Source organism: Moschus berezovskii, chromosome 10 (assembly GCF_049115385.1).
Source record: "Moschus berezovskii isolate FMDL1 chromosome 10, NW_MosBer_1.0, whole genome shotgun sequence".
Classification (NCBI taxonomy): domain Eukaryota; kingdom Metazoa; phylum Chordata; class Mammalia; order Artiodactyla; family Moschidae; genus Moschus; species Moschus berezovskii.
Genome location: NC_142469.1, coordinates 50,887,599 through 50,909,660, shown reverse-complemented (window position 1 = coordinate 50,909,660; position 22,062 = coordinate 50,887,599). Strand labels below are relative to the sequence as shown.

The window sequence follows — 22,062 nt, the reverse complement described above, 5'->3', positions numbered from 1 at the left end:
TCTTAAAGGATGGGTAAACTGCTTAAAAGGAGGGCAAGAAGCACCAGCAGCCATCAAAACTAACACGGTACCTTCACTGAAAATGTCTTAATTTTAATCATGATCCAGGTTTGGGTCTATAGTTTCTCTTCATGAGAAAAACATTAGCCCTACTATAAAACATGAAAAGAACATTTTATGTCAGCAAAACTATTTTAGCTTTACATCAAAAAAATTAACGCCCTCCAAAGAAAGAACAGGTGGTGTTGAAAAACTGCTTCAAACAAAAGGAATAAATGGTCTCTAAGTGAGAGCGACAAAACTCAGAAAATTGCCACACTGGATAGAGATGAAGGCTAAGGCAGGAAGCAATACCTACTGCTCACGTGCGGATGAGAGCACTGAGCCTGAACTGCAACCATCCTATTCTCAAAAGCTGACAACCTGCAAAAATTAAAGGTGAAGTCTGAATAATTCCAGAAATAATATTTAAAAAAGCTGATCTGAGTAAAAATGACAGTGACAAGAACGATACTGAGAAAAGCTAGAAAGAGTTCAATAAAGTAGCTCAGCTAAGAATTAAAAGAGAATGAGGAAAAAAAAGGAGAGAAGTTATCACTCATCTTAGGCCTTTCTTTATTTTCTCTTTTTCTCACTGTATATTTCCTCATTCATACGTGCACTAAAAAGAAATCTCAACCTTAAAGCATTTTTACCTAGGGAGTTGTCCCTTTGAAGACTTGTTAAGAAGATTCATTCCTCAATAAAAAGAATGCTGTGAAAATAACTTTAATTTCTAACTGGACTAGCAGTCACAGACAAAAAAGATTAAAATAAATTTAAAACATTAAAAATAAATAATTGCAAACCATATCTATTCATAAATAATACTGATAAAAACACTAGATACATAAAACCATACATATCAACTGTTACAGAAAAATGAGTCAATGGCTATGGAAAATATTAGGCTTCTTGGCACTATGAATATAATACTTCATTTCTTATTACTGAGTTGATTTTCACCACAAAACTATATTCTACCTATAACATCAATGATTTGACAATCATACATGATTTTCAAAATATTTCAAATTAACAAGTCAAAGCTATAACATAAAAATCCCAAACTTGTTGGACAATTAAAAAAAACTTCACTACCCATGTGCCAAATTAGGTACAAATTTGACAGGAAAGCATTATTAACTTAAATTCATCAACAGTATTTTGAAATTCTGTTAATTAGTCTATTCTCACCTCATAATGTCAAATGCCATAATCCAAAAGATCTTAAAAGTTTCTCAATCATTCTCGGCTTCCAAATTTCTCCAATTATAATTCTATGAAACCATTAATAGTCACAGTTGACTACTCACAAAAAAAGAGCGTATCAGGATTCAAGAAGCCTAAACTATCTTCCTCATTCACACTACCTTCTCCTTCAGATGTTTCAAAGTTTGCAAGGCTCTAGATAAAAATCTCTTAACACTGAAAGAATGGCTAAGTGTTAAGATTAACTTAAAGTACTTCTAAGATAAATCAGAAAACTAATAACAGGATGTTAAACAATTTCACCTACTAAAAACACATGGCCTATAAACCCACTCATTCTTAATGGAAAACCCATTAGCTAATCCCAACAATAAAGTGACATGTTAGAGTACCTAGTTAATGAAACAGAAAGTAGGGATCAACTACTACCTTAGACAAAATGTGGTAAAAATTAACATGGCATTTCCAATCTTACATTGTAGCAACTCAGCAGATGGTTCAGATTTTTATAACTTCAATCATCCCACAATGAACAGAAGACATTAAATACATGGATCACAATGTAGTTTCTATTTTTTATCCTTGTAAGTGGGAGGGCAGATCATTTTGCCATCCTCGAAAGAGTCCACACAATTAATTCATAAAATTAGATAGAAAGAAATTAATTCCTTAAGAGCAACACTTGCTGATGTTTAAAAAAAAACTGATTTGAGTTTTGTAACAAAAATGTTTTACCAAAGAGAAAGGTCAAAATTTAAGAGAAAATCAGTGGTCAGAAACAAAATCAACTGTCAATGACACAGAAAAAAAAATTCCTCAAGAAGAGAAATAAAGATACTAACAAATAAAATATGAGTAAAGGACTTTATATTAGGTTGATGAAAGTGTAATTGTGATTTTGCACCATGAATTTTAAATCATTATAACTAGGCTCAAACACATTTTTATTATCAAAATAGGAACCATTACAATCAACACATTTTTGCCAACGACAAATACGTTTTTTTATTCCTGTAGTGTAAAAACCCATGCTTCAGGTTTGGATGAACTCTTGAAAAGTATTTTCTGCCTCCAGCTGGTTGTGGAAGTGTTTTCCCTACAAAAGTTGTTGAGATGCTTCAAGTGGCAGTCGGCTGGCAAGAGGTCAGGTGAACACAGCAGATGAGGTAAAACTTCACAGCCCAATTTGTTCAACTTTTGAAGTGCTGGCTGTGCAACATGTGGTCGGGCACTGTCATGGAGAAGAACTGGAACGATTCTATTGACCAATACCGGTTGCAGGCATTGCAGCTTTTGGTGGATCTCATCGATTTGCTGAGCATACTTCTCAGATGTAATGGTTTCACCAGTATTCATAAAGCTGTAGTGGATCAGAGCAGCAGCAGACTACCAAACAGTAACCATGACTTTTTTCTGGTGCAAACTTCTCTTTGGGAAGTGCTTTGGAGCTTCTTTTCAGTCCAACCACTGAACTGATCATTGTCAGTTTGTCACATAAAATCCATTTCTCATCACATGTCATAATTAGATCAAGAAATGGTTCATTGCTGTTGAATAGAATAAGAGAAGACAACACTTCAAAACAACGATTTTTTTTATTTTTGGTCAGCTCATAAGGCACCCACTTATTGAGTTCTTTCATCTTTACAATTTCCTTCAAATGCCAAATGACTAGAATGGTGGACACTGAGTCCTTTGGCAATTTTGTGTGTAGTTTTAAGTGGATCAGCTTTCACAACTGCTCTCAATTGGTCGTTGTCAACTTCTGATGACCAATCACTACACTCATCTTCAAGGCTCTCATCTTTGCAAAACTTCTTGAAACCACCACTGCACTGTACATTCATTAGCAGTTCCTGGGCTAAATGTATGGTTGATGTTGCAAGTTGTCTCTGCTGCTTTGCAACCCATTTTGAACTCAAATTTTAAAAACTGCTTGAATTTACTTTTTGTTTAACATAATTTCTATAGTCTAAAATAAACAGCAAGTAATGTCATTAGCATAAAAACATAAAGCGAGAAATGTGCATTAAAATCATCTATAACATAACCACATTTATTTAAGAAACTATTCCAGTACCATATGGGAAAGTGAAAACATGTAAAACCACAATTACTTTTGCACCAAATTAATATATTATATACTCATTAATATATAACAATAAAAACAACGAGTCTGGATTCCATAAGAGAAATGCTAAAATAAACAATGATATCTTTTTCTACTATGTTTTATCTGTACTGACTGGCTGGGTAGAAAAATAACATTTACATCAAGCACTAAATGCCTATAAAGAGGTTACTTATTATTAGCACATAATTATTTTCTGATATCATTAGCAATAGGTGGCAAGTTGAAATCAAAACAAAGACAATAATAAATATAATCTCTACTCAGTTTGTCTATAGTGACTATATCTATATTTGGTTTGATTGTTTACCCACCATTACAGATGAATAGAAGAACAAGTAGAAAAATCAATCAGGGGTAGATTCAGTAACTTACAGCATGAGTCATATTAGAAACACATTAAGAACAACTTGTAATGTGAATGTCTGAGCAGTAAAACCCACTTAAAACAGCACTAACAAAACAGATCAATAATTCAGATTCGAATTTTACAAAAACAGGAAATTATCACTTCTAATCAGTATTAAAGAAAGTGGTACACTAAAAACCTAAAATCTGAATTACAAGATGCATAACTTCCTTCTTCCAGGAGATGGCACAATGAGGGAAAAAAAGGATGAGAAAAAAGACACAGAGCTGAAGCAATACAAAATACATTAAGAAAAGATCTCAATGTTTCCTGACTTGAAGTTATCCCAGGAATTGCTAGTAAACCCAATAAATTAAAGTAAACTTACTTTAAAAACACACACACACAACACACACGATAATAAATCCTAAATAAAAACTGGCTATTTTCTCTCTTTCTGATAAGAAATATTTTTTTAAAAAATCATGATGGCTACATTTAAGACCTATAATCCGATTTTTAAAGTAGATTTAATTAGATTTAAACACTAAATATCATACTCTTAGAATAAAAGACTAGTGGAATTAAAATTTCACTTGTAGGAGAAACACAGAAAGCTCACCAACTGACTTGCTGCTGATTAGACAGAAGAAAGGAGAAAGGTCTTGGTTTAAAAAGTGTCAGTCACAGGTATAAACCAAAGTTACATCCTGTTCAAGAGGTTTCTGATTAATGAATGTTTGCTTTGTCAAATTCATCTCTTTTACATCTATCTTCTTAACAACATCATATACTTTTCTGACCTTGAACACCTGGCTCCTTGGAGTTTTATTCCCATTGTAGCCCATGTCAATTCCATTACTGGGAGAGGATGGACCAATTCGAAAGACATGACAAAATATCCTCACGATTCTTAAAAGACTCTTCATTTGAGCATCGTAATTACTAGATATGCTGAAAATAAAAATTAAAATATGAACAGATTAGGTGTAGTAAAACAAATTCATCTTAAAATACTTATTTTAAAACATTTTTATTATGCTTACCATCTGTCTGATAATTTAATGAGTAAAATTTCTTTCCTATCATGATATGGGATGGAATGTTTTGTTTACCAGAAAGTTAGCAAATACACATCTTGTGGATTGTATATGAATGAGTTATTAGCTTTTAAGCAACTAGAATATACCAATGATCAAAGTATAAAATATGAAGAAAATCACTACTTAATTTATAAATTAAGCTGATTCTTTAGAACTCTAAGAGTATTTCACTGAGAACCAACAATAGAAATGTTGATTATAATCTTAGGCCAACCTACAAGTCAATGGTAGAGGTTGAACTTTGTTATTCTATCCATAACCCCATTTTCCGTAGCCTATTCCAGAATAGCAACCAAATGTTACTATCTGTATCAGGGTGGTTCCCTATAATGGGATGGACAGGGAGGCCTGGAGTGCTGTGATTCATGGGGTCGCAAAGAGTCGGACACAACTGAGCAACTGAACTGAACTGAATGACTGTACATAAAAGAAATATATCCTACTATGAAAAGGCCAATGCAATTAATTCTAAACCATATTAAATATAATGTAACTTTTCTTTGACAAATCAAAAAGCCCTTTAAAATCCCACAGTGCCTGGAAATTGTTCATCATCATTATGGATATCAATCATTACTCTTCCACTGAGAAAATGAAGGAGTTCGACTAAAAGTGTATGGAATCTAACAACTGATCTTAAAAAAAAAAATTTGTCGTTGTTGTTCAGGGGGTGGTTTTATTTTGAAACCTTCAACATAAGTTATCTTGTATTACAATGGTACACAAAAGCAGAGTAAAGAGCTGCATAAACATTTGAGCAGAATGGTATGACTGCCTTTGTATAAATTTAATCGTCAAAGCTTACCCTACTTTCCTTAGTTCATTAAAATCTTCCTTTATGATATTTTTGGGTATCCTCTAACATTGCAAACAATAATGATCAGTAATGAAGAAATAGGAAATGCCTATTCTAAGTATTCTGATTTGATAAGTGAAAAATCAGATGGTATTTTCTATTCTAATGACAACTGAACCAAAATTTCATGACATTTAATTTCAACATTCATGCTGTTTCCTCATTCTAAAAATTATTAAAAATAATAAATAAAAATTAATTGTCAGTTACAAGTGTTAGTAAAATATAACACCTATTGCCATCCATACTGTATGTGACTAGGATAGCTACAACACATTAGCAAAACCTTTGTTTTAGTAACTGTGGATCTAATGCACATAGAATCGTTAGTTTAACTTGCATGGATTTTTACATATTTGCCTTTACAAAGCTGCTTTTAATTCTACAACATAAGACTCTTGAGACTGACAAAAGAAAAAAGGAATTTGGTTAAAACTAATATTTCTTTATTATATTGTATTGCAGCTATTGCAACATTAGCTTCAATGACTCTCAAATTTTTTTATGAGAAAGATGTGAATTTAATTTTCCTCAGTGAAATTACCATATATATAAATATTCGCTTTAAGTACCTGATCTAGAGAACTTCATGAGTTAATTTTAAGGTAAGAAGTATTTTCTTATACAATGGCATAGGAATATCATCAATTATTAACATAGTTTAATATCAGTCATTATACACTCAATGAGGACCAGCAGTGGGACAACTAGGGTACGGGGCATGCCATCCAGCTACACTGAGTGGCTAAAGGCACGTCCCTGCTAGTTAGGGCCTGACAAAACGTAGTCCACTGAAGAAGAGAACGGCAAACAAACCACTTCAGTATTCTTGCCTTGAGAAACCCATGAACAATACGAAAAGGCAAAAAGATATGACAGTGAAAGATGAACTTCCCAGGTCAGTAGGTATCCAATATACTACTGGGGAAGAGCAGAGAAATAGCTACAGAAAGAATGAAGAGGCTGAGCTAAAACGGAAATGACACCCAGCTGTGGTTCTATCTGGTGGTGAAAGTAAAGTCCAATGCCATAAAGAACAATACTGCATAGGAACCTGGAACGTTAGGTCCATGAATCAAGGTAAATTCAGTTCAGTTCAGTTGCTCAGTCGTGTCTGACTCTTAGCGACCCCATGAACCACAACACGAAAGGCCTCCCTGTCCATCACCAACTCCCGGAGTTCACTCAAACTCATGTCCATCGAGTCGGTGATGCCATCCAGCCACCTCATTCTCTGTCGTCCCTGTCTCCTCCTACCCCCAATCGCTCCCAGCATCAGAATCTTTTCCAGTGAGTCAACTTGTCGCATGAGGTGGCCAAAGTATTGCAGTTTCAGCTTTGGCATAAGTCCTTCCAATGAACACCCAGGATTGATCTCCTCTAGAATGGACTGGTTGGATCTCCTTGCAGTCCAAGGGACTCTCAAGAGTCTTCTCCAGCACCACAGTTCAAAAGCATCAATTCTTCGGCGATCAGCTTTCTTCACAGTCCAACTCTCACATCCATACATGACCACGGGCAAAACCATAGCCTTGACTAGACGGACCTTGTAAATTTGATGTGGTCAAAAATGAGATACCAGGAGTGAACACTGACATCTTAAGAATCAGTGAATTAAAATGGATGAGAATGGGCAAATTTAATTCAAATAACCATTATATCTACTACTGTGAGCAAGAATCCCTTATAAAAAATGGAGTAGCCCTCACAGTCAACAAGAGTCTGAAATGCAGTAGTTGGTTGCACTCTCAAAAATGACAGAATGATTTCGGTTCATTTCCAAGGCAAATCATTCAACATCACAGTAACCCAAGTCTATGCCCCAACCACTGAAGAAGCTAAAGATGAAGCTGAATGATTCTGTGAAGACCTACAAGATTTTTTTAGAACCAACACCCAAAAAAAGATGTCCTTCGCATCATAGGGAACTGGAAAGCAAAAGCAGGAAGTTAAGAGATACCTAGAATAACATGCAAGTTTGGCCTTGGAGTAAAACTCAGTAGTAGCCATAGGACTGTAAAAGATAAGTTTTATTTTAATCCCAAAGAAAGGCAATGCCAAAGAATGTTCAAATTACCACACAATTCCACTCATTTCACATGCTAGGAAGGTAATGCTCAAAATCCTTCATGCTGGGCTTCAGCAGTATGTGAACCAAGCACTTCCAGATGTACAAGCTGGATTTAAAAAAAGCAGAGGAACTAGAGATCAAACTGCCAACATCCACCAAATCATAGAAAATGCAAGGGAATTCCAAAAAAACTACTTCTGCTTCACTGACTATGCCTTTGACTGTGTGGATCACAGTAAACTAAGGAATATTCTTAATGAGATGGGAATATAAGACCATATTACCTGCTTCCTGAGAAACCTGTATGAAGGACAAGAAGGAACTGTTAAAACTGGATATGGAACAACAAACTGGTTCTAAACTGGGAAAGGAGTACATCAAGGCTGTACGTTGTCACCCTGTTTATTTAACTTACTTGCTGAGTACATCATGCAAAATGTCAGGCTGGATGAATCACAAGTTGAAATCAAGATTGCTGGGAGAAATATTAGCAACCTCAAATATGCAAATGATACCACTTTAATGGCAGAAAGTGAAGAGGAACTAAAGAGCCTCTTGATGAAGGTAAAAGAGAAGAATGAAAAAGCTGGCTTAAAACTCAATATTCAAAAAATGCAGATTATGGCATCTGGTCCCATCACTTCATGGCAAATAGATGGGGAAAATGTGGAAACTGTCGGATTTCATTCTCTTGGGATCCAAAATCAATGCAGATGGTGACTGCAGCCACAGAATTAAAAGACGCTTGCTCCTTGGAAGAATAACTATGACAAACCTAGACAGTGTATTAAAAGGCAGAGACATCACTTTGCCAACAAAGTCCATATAGTCAAAGCTATGGTTTTTCCATAAGTAATGTACAGATGTGACAGCTGGACCATAAAGAAGTCTGGGCACCAAAGAATGGATGCTTTCGAACTGTGGTGCTGAAGACTCTTGGAAGTTCCCTGGACAGCAAGGAGATCCAACCAGTCAATCCTAAAGGAAATAAAGCATGAATATTCACTGGAAGGACTGGTTCTGAAGCTGAAGCTCCAATCCTGTGGCCACGTGATGGGAAGAGCTGACTCACTGGAAAAGACCTTGTTTGGGAAAGACTTGGTAGGAAAGAGTGAGGGCAAGAGAAGTAGGTGACAGAGGATGAGATATTTGGATGGCATCACTGACTCAATGGACATGAGTTTGAGCAAATTAAGGGAGACAGCGAATGACAAGGAAGCCTGGCATGCTGTAATTCATGGGGTCACAAAGAGTCGGACATGACTTAGCGACCGAACAACAACAAGAAATAATCTAAGATTATTAGACTATATGAATACTACTTTACCCAGTTTAAACTTCTTCCAAGTTAAGTCACTGATCTAAACAACGTCATTTTTCACTTTCTAACCTGTGAAATATCTTTCATATTATACAGAAAGATCACAGAATCCAAACTTCATCACAAACTTCTCCAGCTCATCATAAAATGATAATTTCTTCACAAGCCACCAGGTCTCAATATAAGAGTTAAAAAGTTAATTTAACTTTTTAAAAGTTAAATTAACTTTTATATTGTAAACTTCCTAATTCAAAGCCCTGTCAACCTGCTTACTTTTGGTTAATATAAGAGTATACTTTCAGTCAATGTCTTATTTAGCAAATAGCTGTGATTTCTCTTTTACAAGGATAGCACACTGATAACTATCTTTGCCTTCAATCATAAATATATAGGAAGCAAGATAACTCACTTATTTAGTGAAATACACCCATATGTGCAAAAGGGCCCTCATTAAATATTTATCTTTAACAAATACTCCTAATTCAGTTAGACAAAAGGCTATCCATTTTTCCCAAAGTATGCTACAGAACATCTCAATCATTGCTAATTAATAATACATATTTGAATTATTTTAATTAAAATTCTATTTAAAATGGCCAAAATTACATCACATTGTGAGTTAAGAAACATAAAATGATTCACAAATAAATGAACAAAATAAAAACAATCTGTAAAAAGTACCATTAAACTAAACTGGCAGAGAGGGATGGTTTGTATTTGAGGTCTTAAGAAACTAACCTAGTTAGCTGTGAGATAGTAGAAAAAATAAACATTGTCATATTGTCTTCTGCCCCTCTCCCCACTTTCCTGGTATGAAGCTCCTAAAACCCTTACCACTTCCAAACTGATAAGTAGTACACTAGGAGCATCTTTCGTTCTCACACTGGGTTTTGACCCCAGTTCCTGACACAGAGTTCCTAAATCCCATGGAACTTCTTGGGTGAAACCAGTATCTTTCACTGTAATTAGGCAACTAATACTGGGTTTGTGGATGGGGGCTAGTCACTAGAAAGACCAAGTAATGATTAGAAGCTTGGAATTTTCACCTTCAATCTCCATTCTCCAGAGAAGGGTAGGGGCTGCAAATGCTATTAATGATTAACACATCTTCCATAAAAAAAACAAAAATATGGGGGGTTCAGCAAGCTTCCAAGCATGCACACACATACACATAGTGTAAGGGTGACACACCCCAACATTATGGCAACTCCTGTACTCTGGACCCTTTCAGACTTCATTCTATATATCTATTCATCTAGTTGTTCATCTGTGTCCTTTATCATGGGCTTCCCAGGTGGCACTGGTGATAAAGAACCTGCCTGCCAAATGGCAACCCACTCCAGTGTTCTTGCCTGGAGAATCCCAGGGACGGGGGAGCCTGGTGGGCTGCCGTCTATGGGGTCGCACAGAGTCGGACACGACTGAAGCGACTTAGCAGCAGCAGCCAAAGCAGGAGACATGGATTTGATCTCTGGGTTGGGAAGGTCCCCTGGAGATGGTCACGACATCCTTTAATAAAGTGAAAAAAGTGAAAGTTGCTCAGCCATGTCCAACTCTTTGCAACCCCATGGACTATACTATCCATGGAATTCTCCAGGCCAGAATACTGGAGTGGGTAGCCATTCCCTTCTCCAGGGCATCGTCCCAACCCAGGGATCCAGCACTGCAGGCGGATTCTTTATCAGCTGAGCCACAAGGGAACTGGTAAACAAAAGTGTTTCCCCGAATTCTGTGAGCTGTTCTAGAAATCCAAATGGCAGGTGATCATGAAAACCTCTGATATGTGTAGTCAGGGAACAAAATTTGTGGGTAATCTGGGGATCCACTATTTGCAACGGATATCTGAGATGGGGAGCAGTCTCCTAGGACTGAGTCCTTAACCTATGGGATGTGATGCTTTCTCCAGGTAGACAGTGTCAGAATTGAGTTAAACTGTAGGACACCAGCTGGTGTCCTAAGTGTCCTACCAAAGAATTGCTCGGTATCAGAAATAAAAATTCATACACTTGATTTCTGAAATGTTGTGAAAAGTGGTAGTATGTCAAAGTAAAGGAGAAACACAGGAGGAGGACTAGGTTTTGCCAAGACAGCACCAATACAACAAATTCTAACACAGTACTATTAACCAATCAGTTCAGTTCAGTTCAGTCGCTCGTGTCCGACTCTCCGCAACCCCATGAATCACAGCACGCCAGGCCTCCCTGTCCATCACCAACTCCCGGAGTACACTCAAACTCATGTCCACAGAGTCGGTGATGCCATCCAGCCATCTCATTCTCCGTCGTCCCCTTCTCCTCCCGCCCCCAACCTTTCCCAGCATCAGAGTCTTTTCCAGTGAGTCAACTCGTCGCATGAGGTGGCCAAAGTATTGCAGTTTCAGCTTTAGCATCAGTCCCTCCAATGAACACCCAGGATTGATCTCCTTTAGAATGGACTGGTTGGATCTCCTTGCAGTATAAGGGACTCTCAAGAGTCTTCTCCAACACCACAGTTCAAAAGCATCGATTCTTCGGCGATCAGCTTTCTTCACAGTCCAACTCTCACATCCAATACTCACTATCAATTCTAACAGAGATGTTTACAGACCAAACTGGCCAAAATAACGGATTCCATAAGATATCTGAACGGTATCTTCGTAAGTGGTGAGGCAGTACAGTTTAGCAAAGCAGTTTTAGAACTTAATTCTGGCCATGGAACCCTTTTTCTTACCCTGTTTTCCTTGTTCCACTAATAACCCTGTCATTTTAAAGAGCTAAATTGGAGCCCAGGATCTGCTCTTCATTAATTAGTAAGGATATAAGTCCTGTTTCTTCTAGCTAGCAAATCACTGAACTTCAATTTTCTTATATATAAAATGGAAATAATACCTACATCACAAAGTTACTGTGAGGTTTAAAGGAAATAATGTATGAATATTCCACAGCTTATTAGAAGCTTCTTAGATATGTATTAAAGGTGAACATAAAACAAAAACAGAGAAACATAAAAATATAAAAGCTTCTGATTTCTAGGAAGAGTGGAAAATATGGTAAATATTTAAGCAGAAAAACCAAGTTTTCTAATGTAGGAAAACAGGATAAAGATATTATGAGGAATTTAAAAAAGAAGTATCATTATCACCATCATCATCTCTACTATGTGCCAGACACAACGCTTGGTCATATGCCTACATCTTAACATTTCATTCTCACAACAATTCATTAAGATATTTACTATCATTTTTCAACAAGGAAATTAAATGTTGACTAGCCTATAAATTAAACATAGGATGAGATTTTGTCTGTGTTAATCATGAGAAATGCTGGGCTGGAGGAAGCACAAGCTGGAATCAGGATTGCCGGGAGAAATATCAATAACCTCAGATACGCAGATGACACCACCCTATGGCAGAAAGTGAAGAACTAAAGAGCCTCTTGATGAAAGTGAAAGAGGAGAGTGAAAAAGTTGGCTTAAAGCTTAACATTCAGAAAACTAAGATCATGGATCTGGTCCCATCACTTCATGGAAAATAGATGGGGAAACAGTGGCTGATTTTATTTTTCTGGGCTTCAAAATCACTGCAGATGGTGACTGCAGCTATGAAATTAAAAGACGCTTACTCCTTGGAAGGAAAGTTATGACCAACCTAGACAGCATATTAAAAAGCAGAGACATTACTTTGCCAACAAAGGTCCAGCTAGTCAAGGATATGGTTTTTTCAGTAGTCATGTATGGATGTGAGAGCTGGACTACAAAGAAAGCTGAGCGCCGAAGAATTGATGCTTTTGAACTGCAGTGTTGGAGAAGACTCTTGAGAGTCCATTGGACAGCAAGGAGATCCAACCAGTCCATCCTAAGGGAGATTAATCCTGGGTGTTCATTGGAAGGACTGATATTGAAGCTGAAACGCCAATACTTTGGCCACCTCATGCAAAGAGCTGACTCATTTGAAAAGACCCTGATGCTGGGAAAGATTGAGGGCAGGAGGAGAAGGGGACGACAGAGGATAAGATGGTTGGATTGCATGGGTTTGAGTGTACTCCGGGAGTTGGTGATGGACAGGGAGGCCTGGTGTGCTGTGGTTCATGGGGTCGCAAAGAGTCGGACATGACTGAGCGACTCAACTGAACTGAGTCATCATTTTGTAGCAGATGGCCTAGTGGATAGCAGGCACTCAAAAATGTGCATTGGCCAGATGAGTGGATGATGAAGAGAAACTCTCTCCCTGCTGGGGACACACAGTCAATGGTGATGTCTGAATTTAAACCTGAGTCCAGCTAACTCCAGAGCCCACACTTATACTCAGTATATCTTAGAAGGTCCTCATCATATAAATGGATTAACAGAAATGACTAATAAAAGGAGAGCATTACAGTAAGCTAGAATTCAATGAATCTTAAAGACAGCATCTAAAGTAGTATCAAAACACTCTCCGACATAAATCACAGCAGGATCCTCCAAGACCCACCTCCCAGAATATTGGAAATAAAAGCAAAAATAAACAAATGGGACCTAATTAAAATCAAAAGCTTCTGCACAGCAAAGGAAACTCTAAGCAAGGTGAGAAGACAACCTTCAGAATGGGAGACAATAATACCAAATGAAGCAACTGATAAAGGATTAATCTCCAAATTATACAAGCAGCTCCTGCAGCTTAATTCCAGAAAACTAAGTGACCCAATCAAAAAATGGGCCAAAGAACTAAACAGACATTTCTCCAAAGAAGACATAAAGATGGCTAATAAACACATGAAAAAATGCTCAACATCCCTCATCATCAGAGAAATGCAAATCAAAACCACAATGAGATACCATTTCACACCAGTCAGAATGGCTGCTATCCAAAAGTCTACATGCAATAAGTGCTGGAGAGGGTGTGGAGAGAAGGGAACCCTCTTACACTGTTGGTGGGAATGCAAACTAGTACAGCCACTATGGAGAACAGTGTGGAGATTCCTCAGAAAACTGGAAATAGAACTGCCATATGATCCAGCGATCGCACTCCTGGGCATACACACCGAGGAAACCAGAATTGAAAGAGACACATGTACTCCAATGTTCATTGCAGCACTGTTTATAATAGCCAGGACATGGAAGCAACCTAGATGTCCATCTGCAGATGAATGGATAAGAAAGCTTTGGTACATATACACAATGGAGTATTTCTCAGCCATCAAAAAGAATGCATTTGAATCAGTTTTAATGAGGTGGATGAAATTGGAGCCAATTATACAGAGTGAAGTAAGCCAGAAAGAAGAACATCAATACCGTATATTAACGCATATATATGGAATTTAGAAAAATGGTAACCTGAACCCTGTATAAGAGACTGCAAAAGAGACACAGGCATTTAGAACAGTCTCTGGGACTCTGTGGGAGAGGGTGAAGGTGGAATGATTGGAGAGAATGGAATTGTAGCATGTATATTATCATAAGTGACCAGTCCAGGTTCGACGCATAAATTTTCCTCTGTTCAAAAAAAAAAAAAAATAAATAAAGTAGTATCAAAGGTAAAAGAGAATAGAAAAATTAGCAAATGGTATAGGTGGCTCAGAGGTTAACGCGTCTGCCTCCAATGCGGGAGACCCGGGTTCGATCCCTGGGTCAGGAAGATCCCCTGGAGAAGGAAATGGTAACCCACTCCAGTATTCTTGCCTGGAGAATCCCATGGATGGAGAAGCCTGGTAGGTTACAGTCCACGGGGTCGCAAAGAGTCGGACACGACTGAGCGACAGAACAGAACAGAACAGATACCGAATAGGACTGTTTAAGAAAGACTTACCAGATAATAAATAAATCCAAGAAAGCAATCTTGGACCATGAATGTACAGAACGTTTTAAGCAAATAGTACAGTGTATGATTCTGGTCTGAAGTATATGAAAAGTACGAAGGAAGACAGGAATAAAGAGCTGACATAATGGATTTGACAATGTAGCTGATTTACAGAAGCAGCAGCAAGCTGGGAGGAACAAAACCCAGTTGCACACAGAGGTGAGAGAAGATCATGATCTATTCTAAGACCATCAATGTATTAAAAGTTGAAGTAAAAAGAAAGCTACAAAGGAAGAAAGTATCCAAACTAGAAGTGGGCCAAATCTGTAAGCTAAGAAATAACACAGTAATGATTTTTAAATGGCTGTTTAGTCCTAACTGGGGTGGCTAATCATATACAAATAAGTGGAGGTGTAGGAAAATATTATAAAGGCATTAACTTCATGGACTTATTTATGAGCCACTAAAACCACAGAATTGGAAAGAACGAAGAACTGAACTGAGGGGGACATTTCAGGGAGTAAACTTTATAAATAATCATGAGGGCTGATTTTTCATAAAGAATACTGCAGGGTTGAACTGTAGCCTATACTCAGTTAGCTTAGCCTGCTGCTGCTACTGCTGCTGCTAAGTCACTTCAGTCGTGTCCGACTCTGTGTGACCCCACAGACAGAAGCCCACCAGGCTCCCCCGTCCCTGGGATTCTCCAGGCAAGAACACTGGAGTGGGCTGCCATTTCCTTCTCCAATGTGTGAAAGTGAAAAGTGAAAGTGAAGTCGCTCAGTCGTGTCCGACCCTTAGCGATCCCACAGACTGCAGCGTACCAGGCTCCTCCATCCATGGAATTTTCTAGGCAACAGTACTGGAGTGGCTTGCCATTGCCTTCTCCGTAGTTTAGCCTATACTCAGTTAATTAAAGCGACTGAACTGAACTGAACTGAACTGAAAGCATCTGCCTCCAAAGCGGGAGACCCGGGTTCGATCCCTGGGTCGGGAAGATCCCCTGGAGAAGGAAACGGTAACCCACTCCAGTATTCTTGCCTGGAGAATCCCATGGACGGAGAAGCCTGGTAGGATACAGTCCACGGGGTCGCATAGAGTTGGACACGACTGAGCGACGGAACAGAACGGAACGGAAACTACATTCTTGACACTTTTTTATGAACACTTTACATATATGGCTAGTCTAAGCAGTCATTTTATAAAATTCTAGATACAAAACCGCAAATCCACTTAAGTCAGTCTCTATTTTAGTCTCTTTACACAGACTAAAGTCTCCTCAGTTAATTGCTCTAGTCCTTTAAAACAAAACAATGCTGCTGCCGCTGCTAAGTCGCTTCAGTCGTGTCGGACTCTGTGCAATGATAACTCAGCAAATTTTTAGAACATCTTAACACTGCCAAATGGCATCAACAAAATAAACTATTCCCAGAAAAGCCTAAAAAGAGACAAAGCTGACAGATATTGCTGCCTATTGATTTGTGTGTATTTTTAAACACTTACCTAAGCAATTTATGACCATTTGTTGTGGCAACTTCAGCAAGGCTTGTTAGAATCTTTAAATACTGGCTTTCACTTTGCTGAGACAAATGCTCCAGAACTTGCCGTAACTAAATTTTTTACAAATAAAAAATATAATTACATAATAATCCAATAAACTTTGTCAAGAAATGAAGTACTTATTAGTTTGGTAAGTATCCCAAAGCTCAATTAGCTGAATCAAGTCCTTTACAATTATCTGGACTTGCATAAAATCAAAAGCTTATACAGAGATAAGATGATAAAAAATCTTTGTTCAAACTCACCCAGTGAAAAAGTATAAATAGAAGTCACCAAGTTTTTTTATGGAAATTAATGCCAAACTTCTAAAATGTAAAAAAAAACTTAAACTCTATAATTGTTCAAAGAATATTACAAATACAGAGCTCAGTAAACTGGTGATTACTAATCACAACATGATATTCCTTCTTAGGTTCTTTTCCTCTACCTATGGGAAATATTCTAATTATCTTAAGAAGAGATCAAAGGTGCAGAGGACAGAAGACTCACAGGGCCAAATATTAGCACAAAGTTTATTAATTATTATGCAATTCATACTCACCCTATAAAGCAGATAAGCCAACTCAAATTATTAAAATATTTACACAATAAAATTACTAAACACATTTATAAAATGCCATATACACCACATATGAACAAAGCTTGTTTGTTTACAAGATATTAGCACATTTATATTACCATGTTTTCTCGGAGATCTTCATTCTGTGTCATTTGAATAATTGTCTGGAAAAGCCTAGGGTGATACTGAATTAATACTTCACAGGTCTCTCCATATCCACCCTAAAAACAAGATTTAAGATTATCTAGGTTTAAAAACAAAATTCCTAAAGGAAAATTGTTTCTTCTACATATAAGTTTGGTACCAAATATGTGAGTTTTCCACACCAAGCAACTGTCCAGTTCTCTGTGGACACTGACTGACTGGGTATCTCACCGTTTAATTCAATTATGATGCTAACTGGGCTTCCCTGGTGGCTCAGAGGTTAAAGCGTCTGCCTCCAATGTGGGAGACCCGGATTCGATCCCTGGGTTGGGAAGATCCCCTGGAGAAGGAAATGGTAACCCACTCCAGTATTCTTGCCTGGAGAATCCCATGGATGGAGAAGCCTGGTAGGGTACCGTCCACGGGGTCGCAGAGTCGGACACGACTGAGCGACTTTACTACTACTACTACTACACAGTAGGGAATCAGTCCTGCAAGAGTGACCCCAATTCAAAATCCAATCACAAGTCCACGTCACCCATACATTTGACTAACCTATAAGTAAGGTGCTCCCAAGACCTACTCCTCGGGTTTAATAATTTGCTAGAACTGTTCACAGAACTCAGGGAAACACCTTAGTTATATGTTCACTATAAAGGCTACAACTCAGGAACAGGCAAATAGAAGAGATGTATAGGGCAAAGTATGTAGGAAGGGGCACAAAAACTCTGTGCCCTCTCTGGGTGAGCCACCCTCTCAGCACTTTGATGTGTTCAACAACCTAGAAGCTCTCTGAGAAACCACACTGTTTAGGGTTTTTATGAAAGTTCCATTACACAGGCAAGAATGATTAAATTATCAGTCACTGGTAACTAAACTCAGTCTCTAGCTCAACTCCCTCCCTAGGAATGGGAGGGGAGGCTGCCTCTAACAACATGGATGGCTCATCTGTCAACCAGTCCCTTTCCTGAAGCTACCTAGGGTCTTTCAGTCACCAGTCATCTCATTAATACACAAAAAGACATTCTTATTACTCTGGAGATTCCAAGGGTCTTAGAGCCTCTTGTATTAGTAACTGGGATATAGGTAAAGATATATTTCTTATACTATCACAGTTCCTTTTAAAGATCATATTCTTAACGGAGTAAGAATCTTTGTACCCATCCTCTCACTTGAGGAAAAACAAATGATCTTACCTGTCTCAGTTTCTATTACAAAGTAAAGTGAAGTGAAGTAAAAATCACTCAGTCGTGGCCGACTCTTTGTGACCCCTTGGACTATACAGTCCATGGAATTCTCTAGGCCAGAATACTGGAGTGGGCAGCCATTTTCTTCTCCAGGGGAACTTCCCAACTCAGAAGTCAACTCAGGTCTCCTGAATTCCAGGCAGATTCTTTACCAGCCAAGCTACCAGGGAAGCCCAAGAATACTGGAGTTGGTAGCCTACAGTAGGAATATACATTAACAACATACCTGTACACATAAATCCAGAGGGGTTACTCCATTTTTATCTGACAGATACTTGGCGCCTCGTAATAGAAGAATTTGTGCTGTGTCTCTCTGACCATGACTGTACAGAAACAGAACCAAGTTAACATATGACCTTTTTAATAAGACATAAAAATGTCTTTCTCAATAAATTATGGACAGTTAGTATCAATCAACCGAGGATGACAATTTTGAAACACTGAGAGGAAGATCTGAACTACAACCTCAACAGTTAGAAAAATTTAGCAATGTTAAATCATACTTTAATAATGTAGATAAGAAACTGACCTAGTGAATCTTAGAATTGAACTTGGGACGTATTACTACAATAACTCATAACGTTTTGAGATAAGTTGCTGCTAATCAGGCTTATGCTGTTTTTTTCTTTCAATCATTTTCTTCTCAATTCTAGCCTGACCTGCTTTCCACCACAAAGATCCAAGTCTCCAGATTTCTTAGTCCAAAAGAATCGCAATACAAAAAACAAGTGTACATTTTATGACGCTTCAATACTTGGTAAAAAATAAAAACAAAAGAAGGAAAAAAGACAAAAATCAAAATAAATAAATGGGGGGAGATTAATTAGCCAAAAATACTATCTAATTTCCAACCTTCATTTTATCAGCCCATTCAGTCTGGTTTCTGCTGACAGCTATTCAATCTGACCTGCAATGAAAAATTCTTATCCACACGCCCTATTCACTCTAACTGCTCTTTCAAGTAGGTGTAGCAACCACTTTAAGACAGAAACAAGTTGTTTTGGGAGTTACAACCACTCTAGATTTCATTATTTTTTAATAAGATTTTTAAAATATTTTTTTAATTTAATGTTTTTGGCTGTGCTAGGTCTTAGCTGCTGCTTGGGCTTTTCTCTAGTTGTGCTGCATGGGCTTCTCATTGCAGTGGCTTCCCCTGCTGTGGAGCATAGGCTCTAGAGCACTCGGGCTTCACCAGTTTGCTGCACATGGGCTCAATAATTGCAGTCCCCTGACTTTAGAGCACAAGCTCAGTAGCTGTGGCACACGGACTTAGTTGCTCCAAGGTACGTAGGATCTTCCTGGACCAGGGATCGAACCTATGTCTCCTGCACTGGCAGGCAGATTCTTTACCACTGACCCACCAGGGAAACCCCTGAAAGTGGAAGTGTTAGTCACTCAGATGTGTCTGACTCTTTGTGACCCCGTGGATCGTAGCCTACCAGGCTCCTCTGTCCATGGAATTCTCCAGGCAAACATACTGGAGTGGGTAGCCATTCCATTCTCCAGGGAATCTTCCCAATCCAGGGATTAAACCCATGTTTCCTGCACTGGCAGGCAGACTCTTTACCACTGAGCCACCAGCAAAGCCTCTAGGTTTCATTATTTAAAGCTACTTTTACAAAATGCCCAAGGAAATCATACAGTTTCGAAGGGTATCTGATCAAAGAATTTTATTTTGTGGATGAAACAAACTATTCAAGCACAAGTGAAACTCAAACTCGTATCTCTGGTTTTCTAGACCGATACTTTTCCCACAGTACTGTTACCTAAAAAAGTATGTTATTTCATAAAGACTATACAGATTATCAGAAACTTAAACAGATTAAAAACAACCTATTCATTCTTTTCCACAAAATGACACTGCATAAAGTGTAACTGAAATTAATTTCAAAAACAGCATCCTAGTATTAACCTGGTGGCAGATATTAGGTATATCACTCTCTTGAAACTTTATTATAATACTGATTACCTTCCTTAAAACAAATATCAACAGATGAAAAATAACTTAAGCACAGTATCTAATTTACTCTAAAAAAGCAGAAAATCAAGAAACCAAGTAAATCAGCAATCCCTCCAAAAGTGACAGAAACTAATTTTACTAGTCTACATTAAGAAAAGTCTTCATCAAGCATCATTTCAGGTGGAAGTGCTGGCCAACACATTATGTATTATACAGTTAACAGTAATTATTTTACAAATAACACTGTCCTATTCTATATAATACCTAAAAATAAGGACTATGAGAAAAGAAACTAACTTGAGCTTACTTAAGGAAACAATAATTTTCTTTGCTAGGACCCAACGTTAGCAAACAGTCAGACAGGAATGAAGTCACTTAGTACTAGTACTAATACTAACGTTATGAAAACCCCAGATTTACAAAGCTGTTTTGTTCGACTTCAGTGACATTTCTTTTACAATTATTCACTACCTGAGTCAGATGAGCAATCTTGCCAACTAAACTGTAAAGTTCTTGACAATAATTTGTTCCATAGCACCAAGCAGGGCAATTGGCTTATAACATATACTCAGTGTATCTGTTGAGTTATATGATGGGCTCTAATTTTAGATTACCATTCATTTGAAAAGTAAGCATTAAATAAGGTACTGAGCTACCAAAAAATAACAACAGAAAACCTTGAATAATAATTTATTTAGGATTAGTTTCTTACCACATATAGCAACAAGAATAATTAATATCAAGGAAAAAATATCACTATGACATTCTTATGAAGCTGAAATAATTTCTAAAACTACATTAAAATCTCATCTGTAACCAGGTGGCATTTCATTTCAAAAGTAAGTTAAAAGAAACAATTACTATAATACATAAAATCTGCATAATCTCATTAGGGTCACAAGTGACTCATGTGAAAAAATTACAAAGAAGATTATCCTGTTACAGACTTCTCAAAATGCTGCATGAAAGATTTTTCAGTTCAAATAACTACAAATATGTGCTCAATAACTATTCTTTACAATTCAACTTATTTTTTTACACTGATTGAGATAACTCCCTTCAAGAAAGTGTGAATGTATTTTATGGAAACTAAGAAGTTGGCAAAGATTTAACTAATAAGAAACCTGTAGTATTTCTAAAGCACTTAGAACTGATTTCTCAAGAACTTTCAGGTCTCCAACTTTAGACTCTTGCAGTGATACAATTTGAAAACTTGGCTAATGTGCATATAGTACACATATCACAACATTTTTTGGAACTGCTGATGAAATAAAGAGGCTGTATTTTCTATATTTTCTTAATGGTTCTTTTCTATTCTAAAAGTTTACAATTTTGAGTCTATGGACTGTTTTATGTAGCTACTTTGTAATGGACTTCCTAACTGAAAGGAGTTGCCTGGTAGTAGCTGTAAACTAGGTTCATAATCTTACCTCTCTCACTTTTATTACAGACCTCCAAAATGCCATAAAAATCTCTCTAATTTACTGAATTTATATAACCCCAGCGAAACCTTGCTTTCGTTAACAGGATAAAAGTTATCTGCAGTTACAGAAACTATTTGAAAATTACTACACATCCAAACTTTTATTAAAAGAACCAAGTTAAGGGAATGGCAAGTATTATGACTGAATACAAAACCAACCTAATCATTTAAGGATCTGAAGCATTTGCAAATACCATATAAAAAACAAAGGCACCTGAAGATTTGGGCAGAAGGAGAAAGTCAAAGTGTGCTTATAGTTCTCATGAAAAAAATCT

The 22,062-nt window shown here is 37.4% G+C and overlaps 1 protein-coding gene across 7 annotated transcripts in view; it reads right to left on the bottom strand.

The window, feature by feature from the left end:
- Nucleotides 1-22,062, bottom strand: part of HACE1 (HECT domain and ankyrin repeat containing E3 ubiquitin protein ligase 1) — a 118,215-nt gene that overhangs the window by 52,998 nt on the left and 43,155 nt on the right. For all 7 annotated transcript variants that reach the window (XM_088840683.1, XM_088840684.1, XM_088840686.1 and 4 more), the window contains 4 exons: nt 18,571-18,667; nt 17,073-17,174; nt 16,338-16,444; nt 4,535-4,685 (listed from right to left, as the gene is read on the bottom strand). In XM_088840683.1, the coding sequence (XP_088696809.1) occupies nt 4,535-4,685; nt 16,338-16,444; nt 17,073-17,174; nt 18,571-18,667 (457 nt within the window). The remainder of the gene's footprint in view (nt 1-4,534; nt 4,686-16,337; nt 16,445-17,072; nt 17,175-18,570; nt 18,668-22,062) is intronic.